The 15,163-nt window shown below is 39.0% G+C and overlaps 1 protein-coding gene across 1 annotated transcript in view; it reads left to right on the top strand.

Moving 5' to 3' along the window:
- The window catches only part of HS2ST1 (heparan sulfate 2-O-sulfotransferase 1), an 81,325-nt gene extending 76,163 nt beyond the window's left edge, over positions 1-5,162 (top strand). The window contains exon 7 of the mRNA XM_015636125.3: positions 1,340-5,162. Coding sequence (XP_015491611.1) covers positions 1,340-1,566 — 227 coding nt within the window. The 3' untranslated portion in view covers positions 1,567-5,162. The remainder of the gene's footprint in view (positions 1-1,339) is intronic.
- Positions 5,163-15,163: the final 10,001 nt, after the last annotated feature.

The following is a 15,163-nucleotide window of genomic DNA, read 5'->3' as shown; positions in this document are numbered from 1 at the left end:
TCTCTCTTTCTCTCTCTCTTTCTCTCTCTCTTTCTCTCTCTCTTCCCCTCTCGGGCAGTGCTAATCCAAGTATCTTGCTGCCTTACACAAATTGCAAATATTTAAATACAGGTAAATGCAGGTGTGTAGGTATACTGCATGTTACATTGTGATGTGTTTGTAACAGAATATTTTTTTTAAGGTTTGGCAGTGGCTTCAGGTTCATAAAGTGGCTGATGTGGCAGATTTCCATTTCCTCAGAAGCCCTGCTGGAATTAAGTGTGCTCAATGCAGCCTGGTTGGCTGAGCAATAAAGCCTGAGGGATGCAGAGACCCAAGTAGATGTTTATCTTCCTGCACTCCTAGCTACAACAAGTAGCTCAGTTTCTAGGAGCTGGCCATGCAATTTATGATGAAGAAAAGATCTATCTTAGCAGGACTTGTATCTGCAAATAGAGGGAGAAGAGGATGTGGTGTACAGAGCCTAGATATGTAGTGTTAACAAGTTAATTACAAAGCAGCAGCACTCCTTGGGGAAAATTTGGTCATCATTTTGGTCATCTTTGTCTCAGAAACTCTGTGCAACAGGGATCTGGCATATGTATAATTTATGATAAGACTATAGTATCCTATTTAGATGGGAGAATAATAGTTTAAATGCTATTAGTAGAGATTATATTTTGATTAGAAATAGACAATTGAAATCACATGAAAACAAGACTTTCTTTCTCTTTTATGGAGAGGTACAGAGAGCTACACCAGAACAGCGGGGGTTTTCGTAGTCTGAGCCGAATATAACCTTCCCTGGAGTTATCTAAAAGATGTAAGGAAGTGGTGGAGATATTTAAAAGATGTGGCATTCAGGGACATGGCTGACTGGGACTTGGCCATGTTAGGTTTGTGGTTGGACTCAATGACCCTAAACGTTTTTTTCATGAAACATCAAAACCTTTTAATGTTTTGATGGTTCTATGAAAGAAGTCTCTCCTGCAGTCCCTAAAATTCTTAACAGTTGATACCAGATTAACATCTAAATAATTAATTTTGAAACACTAGTTTTGCTCCAGGTAGGTTATATGGAGTAAGCTTACTCCTTAAATGAATGTTCATTTCCTGAGTTTATTAGAGCAAACAGGAGGAATTGAAAGAATGGATGCAAGATTCATAAACATTTAGTGAGATGGGCTGCAGTTTTCCAACTCTACATGTTGTGTTAATAAATTTTGGATTAAAGCCTGCTCCTTCTGATGCAGTTTATCAACACACTGAGAATCTAAAAACTCTGTAAATTACAAAGGACTGTAAACATTTTTGAGCACGTGAACTTGAAAGTGAAGTTATTGCTTTATTTTGCATTTAGGAAAGAAGTCGCATCTTAGGAAAACAACTGAGAAAAAACTTCCCACAAAAGAAACTATTGCCAAGCTACAGCAGTCTGAAATCTGGAAAATGGAGAATGAGTTCTATGAATTTGCACTGGAGCAATTTCAGTTTGTCAGAGCACATGCAGTTCGGGAAAAAGATGGAGAACTGTATATTCTGGCTCAAAACTTTTTCTATGAAAAGATTTACCCTAAATCAAACTAAGAATGCTATACTGTTAGATATATGGACCTAAATCTTTGGTCACATCATCATCTTAGTCCTGAGCCATGGAAACTAGATTGCTTGTAGACCTCCAAGACATTTCTTTACACAAGAAAAGTGGGTTGTGGATCACCTCCAGGGCTTTGGATATAGCTGTGTTGGTAATCCAGAAGCAAAGGCTTCATTTCTTTTATCTAACTAATACTTTCAGTGGGAGTCAATATCCTTAACCTGAAGAAATCTACACTGTAATTCGGAGCAATTAATACATGGCAGTTCTATTTGAAAATATAAACAATAAAAAAACAACTTCTGTTGATGCTCTTTTTAATTTTCAGAGCAATTTATTTTCATTTATACTTCTGTGAAGAGGAAATCATTTTCCCCAGCTTTCGACATGGAAATTTTGGTTGTATACAGTATGAGTAGTCCTAATAACTGGTTGACATCTGTGCTTTGTTTTTGAGAATCATGTCACATGATATTAATTGGGATGGTTAATCATGTTCTGCTGAGAAATGCTGCTGCTGCTGGAATTGCCCATATTTATATATGTGGTTTTATTAAAAAATTACAACTACTCATTAGTGTTAAAATGTCATTTTCATATTAATATTGTAAAAAGCTAAAGAATCAGAACAGTGGGGTTTTGGGTTTTTTGTTTTGTTTTTTTTTAATCACCACCATCACTGACTGAGGTTGGGAAAACTACAAAGAAATTTGGTATTGTCTGCAGTTCTAGTTGATCCTTACACAGTGGTATAAAAATTGTAAATTCAGTAAGTTTCTCCATGGATTCTTTGTAATAATTGTAAACTGAGGTATTGGTGAATCCATATTATGACTCTATTAGTGAGCTGTGGTATGGCTAGGGTTTTCCTACTACTTCAATACTTTTATCTGTAGAATATTTTTACTGAGGTGCTTTATAACGTGTTTTAAAGCATTGCATTTACAAAAGGAGTAAAATGCTGTAAATACTGCTTATTTTATGTATTTGGACCAAAAGGTTTAAAGTAACTAGTTTAAAGTGGGGTTTTTTGCACCAATTCTGTTATGTGTGAAGTGAAAAACATCACATCTACTTCCTGGTTGAGTTAACTGTTGGACATTGCTGAAACGCACTTCAGTGACCTCTCTGACTTCAATACCAGAATATTTTCCAGGGATTCTCTTTACAGAAATGTAGTCTTTATCCATTTATTAGGATAAGAGAGCAAGAAGAAAAATGTCATATGCGGTCTAGTTGGGAAAGATGCAGTGAACTTGATTGACATAATTGTATTTATGTAACTGCCTTATGTGACTGTTGTAAATTTGTGAGTTACCATTATTAACAATGTGAAACACCTGGCAGATGAAGTAAACTGAAATTTGAGAACAGATGTTTGAGGCCATTGCATTACAGCAAATGGCCGTGGAGCACTGCAAGAAGTTTTCATAGTGAATTTTCTTAAAGATATGAATATTTACACAACTTCCACCTGCCTTTTCTTAAAAGTGCTTTTCACAGGATTTGATTGGGAAGGCACTGAGGAGATAAAGAAAGGAATGGTGGGAAAGGTTTAAATTCCTACAGTATGATGCTGAAGGTTTAGTTTAAAATTACTGAGTGGAGTTTCTTTAACCAGCTTGTTCTTGTAATGAAAACAAAGGAAATGGAAAATGGTCTGTGAACTGGATGTCTGCAGCCAAAAGCAACAGCCCAATTACAGAGAGGATAACGGGAGACTATCAAGTACATCTTGCAGTTTCTTTGTTTTCTTAGATTTTTCCCTTCTGAATTTAAAAATAGATCTCTCTTTGTTCTTCCCAAATAATCAGGGAAGTTCCTTCTCCTAAGTTACCATTTATATAGCATGAACCATGCATAAGCCTTCCTGTTCTAGTTCTTGTCTGTTGCCATCAATAATAATGCCAACATGTTTGGATATAGGATATGTTAGGTCACACATGAAGACATGTTTCCTAGCTCATGAAAGGAACTGAGGAGTCAAACACAAAAAGTAGTTAATGGAGATCTAAAAGTTTTCATTTAAAAGCAGTCACTTTTTAAAAAAAAAATAAATATTTATAATCCCAGGAAAGATTTCCACTCAGTGATAGTTTTATAGTAGAATTTTTTTACTATGTTGTTCTCCTTCAGAATAATTCAGATTAGTTTACCTTCTTGAATCTCCTTCAGAATTTTCAGCAGAGCACCTCTAAGAGAGCTGAAGAGCTTGCTAAGTGAAAATGCAAAATAGTCATCTACATAATGATATAGGTATGTAGACAAATGCTTCTCTATTGACAAGAAAACAATAGACAAAACTTCTACTGATTTCAGTAGGGTCTACAGAAGCTTCTTTATTCTGTAAGCAGTTTTGAAAGTTACGTTTCTTTTTTTCCAGGATTTAGAATTTCTTAATTACAAGTCTCCAATAACAATACCAATAGAACAATGCAAATTTTTTTTACTTTCAAAAGAGCAATATATTTTTCATAGTTCATGTAAGATAACACGTTTTATTTAATCAGATATCACTTCCTCTTCTTTGCTGTGAACTGTCAAGGTTGAGACAAGAATTTTAGGAATATTTTTTAGAAATGTTAGTAACAATTGGAGCGGTACTCATTCCAGATGTACTCACAAAATGTGATCATCTGTAGAACACAGGAAGAACCAAGACTGTCTGCTTTTATATGTAGTGCAACCATTAAAGACAACTGTGAACTTGGAATAATTTGAATTTAGAACGATCTGGATTTCCTAAAAGACAGTTTAGGAAAAGAGCTTTACAGATTTTTAATAATCTGTTCTATTCATTTTCTGTTTGGAAATAGAAACAATCCGAGTTGTTGCCATTAAAAATATTTTACGGTATATAAAAATGATTTATCTAATGTATTTTCCCTTAATGACTTAGAGAGGAAAGCAGCAATATGTGAATTTTTGTTTTTGCAGGTTGTATGATCAGTAAACTACTATGCAGCCTCCTGAACACAGATCTTTTAACTGAAGTCACTGTACCCTCTTAGAGGAATGAGATTGGCTTTTTGCAGGGCTAAGTTCATTTGAAAGGTGCTGAAATGCTCATATATCTACATATGGTTGAGAGTAGACTTGTTACACTGTTCTGTACTTTCTGTACAAAAGTACCTCCCAGATTTTGTGCAAACCTCTAGCCCTGTTGAAACTCTTAATGTCAGCACGAGGCATCAGGTCCTGCTGTGCTGGTGAGTACACAGCTGTACCCACAGCATGCCTGGAGCACTTGTGATACTCTGGGCAGTGCTGGTGGGAGAGCAACAGAGGTTTTAGCTCCTTCCTTTAATAATTCTGCAGCCATGCAACAAGAATTTCACTTCTATTTTGTCAGTGCATCTATAAGCAGACCCAAGGCTAGGGTGCAGAATGTCCTCTGTGCACATTCCTGCTTGTTCTGGGTGGATTTTCTAGCAGTCTCTCTTTTATTGGTATGCTGATCATGGCTTCATTTTCAAACACACATTAAAATTTATAGCTATACAATGTAGGAGATAGAGAACCAGCCCATCCTGGTCATTTGAAATGCCTTTTTTGGGTATTTAGTTTTTCTGAAGATCCCTAGCTATTTTTACATTACAGGAATAAACTTTTGCTTTTCAATTGTTCTCAGAGTAATTCTATCTTGTATTGGGAAAAATTCAGTTATTTTCTTTCACACTTCTGTTAAAAGTTTCCATTAAGCTTACCTGGTGTTGCTAAAGGCGTATGTGACAAAAAGGTGTGTGGATGATACTGTCTGAACTGTGCTGCTTAAGCAGACAATGGAAAAAAAGCCTGATTCAAATGCACTGCCAATCTAGCTCTTCGAAATTAGAGCATATTTTATGACTACTAGAGATTAAACTTAAAGGCTGCTTAGTTGGATGGATGCTTCCTGTACTGTAAGCCTATGCAACTGTGTAACCTTTGCAGCAGTATTTATAGAAAGAGCCTCTCTTCCTGAGACTTTTCTGGAGCATAATTATAAATGTTTGTACACTTGTACTGTCGGATACTTACATCAGCAGCTTTCCATAGCTTCTGCAAAAGAGACAGGTTTGTGAGCATTTCTAAAGCAGTACTGAATGTAATTTTGAAAAACATGGATTGTGCTTCATGACCTTTTTCTTTTTAAACACACACACAGCTAAATAGTGCCTTTTTTCCTCACAATCCATGTTGAAGATGCTTGCTCCCACTCACCCTCAGTAAATTGATTCATTTGTGCAATACTATTCCAACTTGAAACAATTTTGTCACGGCTGTTTGAGAAATGATCTCCATTCTTCCTCACTGTGCTGCCAGCTTTCTGTTGTTTAAGTGTTTCAGTTGATTACCTAATGCAAATGCTATAAAATAAAACACCCATTGGGAAGGGGAAAAAAAAGGTCTGGTGTCCTGTCTTAATATTTGCATGTCACATTCACATTTAAAGTTTTTTTTCTGGAGCATATTGTTATACAGTATTGTGAACTTTGTTGGCAGCGATTGTGATTTTAGAGGGGAGAGACAAGCTGGAGTGTAGCTCCTCTGTAATAATTTCATGCAGCTATAACCAAATATACGTAGAGGCCCTTAGAACTTGGATGGGCTTTGTGACCAGATGTAAGTTTGCAGGGGGTATACACTCTTCTGAAGGTGTCAATGAAAAGTTCTTAATATTAAAGCCAAGATTTGAAAGAACAGAAAACTTGCATTAAAACAGTGGATTGATACCTTTGTGCTTCCCTCCTTAAGGAAACAAATGACCAATTGCTGTGGTACAGGAACATCCTCAGTGACTGCAGGGCTGAGAGTGGTGTACAAACTTAAGTAGACTAGAAATGTCATTTGCATTTGTAAGTGAGGACTTAGAACAAGAAAATACAGGGAGCATGGGTATGCTGCTGTTCAGGGTTTCTGAGGCATACTGTAACCACTGCCCTATAAACATCCTTGGCTGTGTGTGCCATGGAGCTGAACATCATCTGACCCTGCCAAGTTTCTTAATGCAGTAGTTCCTAAACATATAGTTATCAGCCTTGACAATTAAGAACCATCATGCAATTACTCGGCAACTTCCACTTGAGGATTTTGATGGCTTTTAAATCCTCCTTTTGTTGAAAATAAAATTTTGTTTTCCTTGTTCCTGTGATAGGTGTAATTGTGCACAGGAAACAAAGTCTCTGCTTTTATCAGCTGGGGGAAGTGGAGGAAAAAAATGCCAATCTAGAGGACTTCCTAAGGTCGCTATACCTGTCTCTGAAAAGATGTAGTAAATAGAATGACAGCCAAAAAAGGGTGCAATACAATAAAAAGCTTTATTTAAAACAGTAGCTCCTCCTCTGAAAGATAGAAAAACTGTAATGTGTGTGGTAGGTATTGGTTGAGCTATTTTTTAACCGATGCTACCATTTGCCCATGTAATTAATCTCAGCAGTTGGAATTCATGGGAGGGGAGCAAGAGAAGGGAAAGGTGTTTTTTGTTCCAACCTTTTATTTTTTTAGATCCTGTATTTTCATTTCATTTATTGTTTGCATCTTGCAGTTGATTTCAGTATAATTTCCTTACTTTTTTAATAAAATAAAAGAAGTTGCTAGTGAATGTCAAAGCAATACCCAGATGTTTTCTTCAAGCACAAGTCCCCTGCTATGACCTCCTCCCCCAGCTTCATTACCACATAACACAGATGTGGTAACTTTCAATAAGAGCTAATTTAAAGGACTAATAATACTCTTTATTAAAAAAAAAAACCTCTACAAAGAACACCTGTGGCCTAAAAATGAAGGCATTGAGACCTTTCACCTTGTCATAATAACCAACTGCATCCTCATAAAAGTGGAAAATACTGTGATAAACATTCCCTGCCCATTTTCTGCACACTTACAAGGTCGATCCTGAATCCATTCTCACATTTGCTACAAACAGACATTAAACTTTTGTAATAAATATAACTGTCAAAATGATTGCACAGAGGATAATCTTCCTATTGAAAAAAATTAAAATCTGGGAAAAAGGTTAAAATTCATGGGAATTGTGGTAATAATTCAAGTATACAGGTATTGCATTCCTCTGATGTTTTAAAAAATTATTCAGTACTGTGCTGTATACATGCATGTGTTACTTCAAAGAGTTTCAGTATTAATAACAAAAAACCTTGTTCTGTCTCGAAAGAGAAACATACCTAATTTGGTATGATAATTTGAATGCACTAACTGTACCAAAACTGATGCAGCAGTTACTGGAAAATATTATAAACTGTCTCTTTACCAAAAAAAGAGAAAAGCTAGTGTAGAGAATAATGGCCTAGAGAGCCTAAAGGCACTATTATAGTCTTGACAATTATTGATTGCTGTTTTTAGCACAGGATAGAATTTGGAATCCTTAATCTCCTTTATTTAGAATTTATGAACTTTAAAAATGTTGTATGACTTGGAGAATTGGCAAGAGGAGAAGGAATGCTAGAGACTTGTGCAGTTACAGCCTGGCTTTGTCAAGACTGCCTCACAGTGTGTAACAATGGGTGTAAATATGGGCAAACTTCATGTAAAGCAGTCAATATGGAAGGAGGGGTGTATTTATGTCTGTGAACAGTCTGTAAAGACCAGAGCAAAGTACAGGCAGAAATATAAACCACTATATATTGCAGTAATTGCTTAAATTAACAGCTGGAATGGCTATCTCTGTCCTAATTATCTGCTTTGGATCTTCAGTGCCTTCTTCTGACTGAATTAATGAACTCAAAGCTGCAGCCATCAAGGCTGCTGCTATTATAAGCAAGGCCTGTACACCACCAAATGAAATGTCTCCTATTTATAACCCAGACCAAATACCTACTTCCCGCACTTCAGTACTACTTACAGCTAAGCTATAGATCTGGAAAAGCAAATTACATTGACTGGGAGGCTTTTGTGCTCTGCATTTGAGGATTTTGCTTCTTGAAGATAAAATAATAACTGCATGATAGAAGTCAAATCCATAAAGTCTGGGAGAAAGCAATTTAACGTTCAGATTATGTGGAGTAAAAATTCTGCACTTTTTTTGGTGTCCATTCAGGATGAGTTCACTGGCTCAGGCAGATTCCAACAAGACATCTGTTAATACTAAAGGCTGCTTCAGAGAGATGGCTGGAAACCTGAGTTTTACTTTCAGTAAAAATGGCTGTAGATGTTTTCCACAAAACTTTTCAACAAGATTTTTTGAGGTTTTTTTGGTAAGACAAACAGGGAGTTTTCCCTTTAAAACACAGCAAAACAGGAACATGTCAGTGCCCTCCCCACACCAGCAAACATTCTTTGTCAGTGTACTTTTATTTTTTTATCTCCCTAGTGTGTGGAAAAATATGTATGAGTGTATGACATCTGTGCTCAGTCTCTCTCTTTTCTCAGCTGGCTCTATGAGATAATGGCTAGTTTTTGTTCCTTCACAAGCCTTCGAAAGGACGAGTCTTATCTTGCAGGTATTGTTGTGGGACATGAGATCACGCTCCAGTACGGAGTTTATCAAACTTGGTGTTTACTCAGGGTCACCTTTTGAGATCCTGGTGGCAGTGGAGGTCCCTGTCCTGTGTGTGGGGACAGCATTCGTGTGTTGTGCTGCATTAGCTCGTGTGTGCTGCTGACAGTGCATATCACACTTTGTACATTTACCCCATGTATCTGGCAAGGATATTTAACTTGGGGGGATAGATTTTTTAAACTTTGTGCAGGAAAAGTGCCCGACTAGATGAGAATTAGGCTGCAATCAACAGGTTTTATTGAGCAAAGCTTTGCAGTAAGCTTATGTCTATCTTTAGTTCTACATTCCCTCCTCCCGAGCTCACCCAACCAGGAATGTGTGAGAAAAATGAAGAGTGAATTACAAGGCTGAAGGCAGCTTTTGAAGACAAGGTTGAAAACCTTGTGAGTAGTCAGAGGCACAGGCAGATGCGTGAATGTGCTTTCAAAACCCAGGTGCTTTGTGTCTGTCAGTATCTGAGTACAGTTGGGGCTGTACTCAGTTCAAGCACATAGGAAACAAGTTTAAAAGAGCTTTCTGCCATGAAAGATGCTGATGTTAAAGCTTGTTGCTCCTTTAACAACAGTGTTTTCCAAGGCAATCATGTACCTTGCGATTGAGAGAGGAGGGAGAAACCCTGATGTCATCATGGTTTATCATAGATGTTCACAGATGATTGTTCAAATTAATTTCATCATTTCATATCTGGCTTGTGTGTGGTAATTTAAACTCTTTCTTGTCCTTTATCATATGCATGAAAAAGATGTGTTTAAAATCCAAAATAGACTCTCTCCCATGCTAATCTCATTTTGTTTATCTAAATTCAAATTATGATTGACGACTGGAAGTCTTCCCGTCTACTTCCAAAGGTACTGCAGGAGACTAGGAAATGGGGACCTGGCTACCACAGCCATTCTGGATGTTCTAAAATTTCCTGAAGTCTGTGATACTCCATAGCTAAAAGCAATGCAAAGTAAATGTGATATTTGACAGTATTTGTCAATTTTTCAAGTGTGGAGTCTGACTTTAGCTATTTATGTTAATATGTGGTTGTATAATAAATTGTTGATGGGTTGGTTTTTTCCAGCTTGGCAAGTATTTTAACTTTCTAAGAAAGCAGAATATCTAGTTTCATGACAAGGTATTAACGTCGTAACACTTTGGTGTTTGAGTTTGTAATTGTTGACTTTACTATTTTAAAACCACACAGAAAATTGGTTTCTGTTGTTTCATGCCTTGCTATGAAAATACATATACACATTTCTAAAACTTTATTTAAAAATCATTTCCTCTTCATATTCTCTTCTGTAATCACATCTGCAAGAAAAATGTGGGTTAGAAACATTAATCATTTGGGAGCCTTGTGTCTTAAGTCTTTGAAGACAAAGTGCTGCTTCTGCTGACTGTAGACTTTTTTGCCCAGGGTGGTTTCCTCTTTCCATATAAATCAAAAACCCCCATACTGCTGCTCTTCCCAAATCAGGTGGGGGTAGGGGGAACCCTCAAGGAATAAATAGCTGGTTTTCATGTGATGTTGCCACCACAAAAAAAAGGGCCATCAACAGAATCTTAAAGGATTTTAAGAAACAAAGTTTAAGCAACGTAAATTAAAAATAAAGTCAGATTTTCACCCTGCCTAAAGCTGGTACAAATCCTTACCTACATCACTTCAAAATTTGATAGGATTCCACTCCCTGAATGTCACTTCAGATTAGCAGTGTTTCTTAGGGTCCTGCAGATTGGTTTCTAGGCTTCATCTGCTGATGTATCAACTCTCAATAAATGCATCAAATAATAAGATTTGTTAGCATTTGTTGATGTCTCAAATTCCAGTGAAGAATATCCAGGAGATGGTAAAAACTGACTGCTGGCAGCAGAGTTGTCTGTTGAAGGCCAGGAGAAAGGTTAGTTGTGGGATATTGGTGTCAGCTTTTAGGAATTATGATTTTCCAGTCTTTTAGATGACACAAAGCATAACTGAGAAGTTTAAGTAACTTCCCCACAGTTACTCATCCGAGACGGATGTTGCACCCTGCACATGCAAAGCAAGTAGACAAACACAGGTGCCAGAGGTGAATTGCTGCATCTGGCACATCTCATCTTTCCATTCTTTCATCTCTGGGCACCTGTTGTCATCATCATCTGTCCAGCAAAGAGCCTCCATCAGGTAAGCACTTTCTTTACCTATTTTGGGAAGTACAGATGGTTGTTCTTTGTAGATCAATTAGATAAAGAGCTGTGTTAGTGTTATTGCACAGAAATGTTTTTATTGGCACATAAAGCAATAGTGCTGCAGATCCAAAGGAAGCCTGTGTTGGTCAGAGGTATTGCTGTGTGGCTGCCAGAATATCTGCTTATTTCTGGACAGTATTGAATAAAGTCCCCTTATCCTTTACAATATTTTGGGGAGAAAATCTGGTACTGTTGTCCTGTGTCAGAAGTAAGGCACTGAAACTCCAGTGGGGTTTACCTGTCTTGAGAAGCTGCATCCTCTGACTGCTGCTGCTGCCTGTGTGCAGCCTCACCCCTCGTGCAGTTACAGCATGGCCGGCTGGTGCCCCAGCAGGGCTGCCCTGTGCCCGGGAGGGAACGGCTCGCTGGATTCCCCTCTCTGAGAACACTGCTGCCAGCTCTCAGGTACAGCAACCTGCAACAATTTGGAGGAACGAGGCCTAGACCTGGTGGGTCTGCCTGCTGAGCTATTTTGATACTGATCTCTGCTGGCATAGCAGCAAGATTGGGCTTTTCACTGCACTTCTAAGCCAAGAGTGTGGTGTCTGCAAATATAGCAGTGGTGTTGGTATATGTGAATTGCCTACGGCTAGGCAAGAACATTGTGGAGGAGCCAGGAATTCAGACCTCCTGAGCCCTGTGCAGGCTGCTCCTATGTATTTTTGTTAATCTTCTTCTCATAAAACTTTTTACCTTGGCATGACTAATGTTCTCAATTAATGTGTACTAACCTCTAGCATTTTAATATAATAAAGTAATAATTTATGTCTTAATACGGAATTTAATTTTTGTACTTGCCTGTCATGTTTCAGGCACCGTGAAGGGTCAAAGAACAGGTGTGGGTGTCAGGAACGCTGTATTTGCAGCACTGGTCATGAGTTATGAATCCCTCAAACTTGCTGTTGTTGGCTGTATCAGGGAACAAGATGTTGTTATTTGGGACTCCACAGTGAATCCTAGGCCCTGAAGTGGAGGGAAAAAAAAGCAAAATACAGCTACATTCTGAAAGTTGGAACTAACTTCTTTGATTGATTTGGAAAAGAGTCAGAACAGGAACAGCTGTCTGTGCTGGCAGCTTTAGTGGATTACAGAGCAGCAATTGCGCCTGCTTTTCTCCCCCCAGAATTCTTGCTTCTGAAGTTTTGTGATTGGAGAAAAGAAATGCCACAATTACCTTCTTTATTTGCCTGCTATATTAATCACTCTAAAAAACAAGCAGAAAAAGATCAGAGAAGGTGATCTGATCCTTTTGGACATCTGTAGTTGGGAACAGTGGTCTTTCAGAGCCCTGTCTTGAGCTAGCCTTGTGATGAGGTAGGCAGCTGGTAGAAGGAATTGGAGAGACACAGAAAGCACCACAGTATATAGAACTTGTGCACTATTGTTCCCAGATCAACATCCCTCTAGCTCAAACTCTATTAATATTTAACAGGGTAAAAACAGATTATTTTGCTTCATTTTGAAAAAGAAAGCAAGCATCTTTCCTTGCACTAGCAAGCACTAGCAAGGTCATACAAAATGAAAGCATGAGGATATTGGATTGAGATCACGCCAAAGAAACCTTTTCACTTTTCACTATACATTCAGGCCTACAACTAACTAAAAACAAGCCCAAGAGCACCTGTGCACTTGCCATGCAGTAACACTGTCAAAAGGAATATTATCTCCCCCTACACTCCATAGAAATACCAGTGTGCCATAAATACATGCCTGTGCAAGCTGAGGGTTAGAACATCACATCTGTTTTAGAGAGCAGTCCTCCTGGGGCTTTCCATACTTGCAGGACACACTGCACACTTGTTTGTAACTCTGGGCACGTAACAGATTTAAACTTTGCCTTAAAATTATTGCAAAGGCCTCTAGCGTCTTCCCCATCCCTGACTACCTACTCTGTGCTTTGGTTTTTGAAGGGGAGACCTGCTCTCATGGCCTCTGAAAGCTCTCCCCATCTCCAGCAGGGCTGGGGGTAGGCACCCTTCAGAGGGCAATAACTGATTTAAAATTAACACGTGTCTTTTTGCACTTGCTGCAATTACTTAGAACCCCCCTTGTCAAATGACCCACGTTAAGCCAAAGAGCATATTACTAGGGGTGTGCTAACAGCACCAGTGCACTAAACCACAACTGACAGCCTGACCCAGTGCTGTGCTTTAAAAGGGCAGGGCCACAGCGTTGGAGTTGGAATTCTGCTTTAATTAGGCCATTACCTGACCTTCAAAGCTGTATTTTGTTCCTCCTCTGCATGCTATACTGGAGGAAGGGCTGCTGGAGAAGACAGGAAGAGCCCTATCTGATCGTTATCAGGAGCGGATGAAAGCCATGCATTGCCTTTTCCTTTTGACGTGTGCAATTAGTTTGGCTTGTGTGGAAGAAGCATGTCAAGGTAAATGGCCATCTCTGTCCTTCCCCCTGCTGATCCCTGGCAAGGTCCATCATGCAAAAAGCTATTCAATCACCTGTTGACAGTGGTATCCCTCTCATAAAACCTGATTATATACCATCATGAACTACCTTTGCCCGGTGGTGGCCTGACACTACCATGGGCTGTTTTACAGGCTGAGTGCACTCCAGCTCTCCTCATAAAACTTTGTTTGAACTCATTTGTTTCTACATCTCTCTGCTCCCCTCCCCCCCTGCCCTTCAAAATAAGTTTTCACATTTTTATGGGGATGGAAGAATCTTTGTGTCCAGGGCACGTGACATCTGTGGTGCTCATCAGGAACGTGCTGCCATTACCCCCACTTCTGAGCAATCCCCACCCTGCCAACCCAGCAGTCCCACAGCTCTGCTGCCACCTTTGGCCTTCTTGTTGAAAATGTGTGTCTCCTGTGTTTGCCCTGACTTCTCTGTTGTCTTAGGCAGGGATCTGTGCTAATGCACTTACCTTTGGGAAGCCAGTGAAAATCAGCACCTGCCTGGAACAGCTGTTGGCTTCCACCAGCACTCAGCACACACAGGGGACAGACTCTCCATGGCTGCATGTTGCAGATGACTCTCACAAAAGGCAGAACAACTGTTTTGTGTTTGGGTTGTTGGTTTTTTGGGGTTTTTTTAATAGGTATAAGAATTTGTTTTCTTTTTAAAATTCAGTTCACTAGATTTAAGTAATGCTCTGCTTACAAGAAATGAAGTCTAAAGCAAAGAAATCCAATGCAAGTGCTGAGAGAATGTTCACTTTTAATTCACCTCTTAGGCCAGTTGCAGCAACATTGCAGATGGGTTATGCCAAGGAAAGGCATTAAGCTCACTCTGTATCTGTATCTCAGAAGCATGTGCATGTGCCTTTCCACCACTGCTGAAGAGGTGGCCCCATGCCGTGCCCAGCGTGAGCCAAGTCACAAGTCCCCGGTCATACCCTCCATCTCACTGCAGATTTCCTGTGTGGTCACGGGAAAGTCATTCTGAACTCATGCTATCTTCTTTGCTTTGACCAGAAGTGCTGCTAATCCTTTTCCTTCTTGTGAAGCTGCCTGTGTGTGAACACCAAGTGTGGCAGGCCAGTGGCTGCTGGAGCAGTGTCTGTCCCTGACTGTGGGGACGGTTGTATCTGTCCCTGTTCGGGTGCTGCACCTCAGCAAGTGGTGATGATACCAGTGCTCCCCAGTGTCCTTAGATCACAGTCAACAAACCTAGAGAGAAAGGTTTGAGAAAAGCTTACTTGTTTCGTCACAGAGGCTTTGTTTTCTTCTCTAAGCAATATTTGAAGGATGATGGAATAGCAGTTGAGTTAATTAGGGGACAGAAATTAGATAATATGTTACAAAAGGAGGGATATTTAGAGATGAGCACAATGGAAACACCACTGGATTTTTACAGTACTATTTTACAGTTAAAAGAAATATTTAACTCTGGTTTATAAATGGGAAAAATGAGGCATG

The sequence above is a fragment of the Parus major genome, chromosome 8 (assembly GCF_001522545.3).
Source record: "Parus major isolate Abel chromosome 8, Parus_major1.1, whole genome shotgun sequence".
In the NCBI taxonomy this organism is placed as follows: Eukaryota; Metazoa; Chordata; class Aves; order Passeriformes; family Paridae; genus Parus; species Parus major.
The sequence above is the reverse complement of the archived record's forward strand: the minus strand, read 5'-3'. Positions and strand labels throughout refer to the sequence as shown.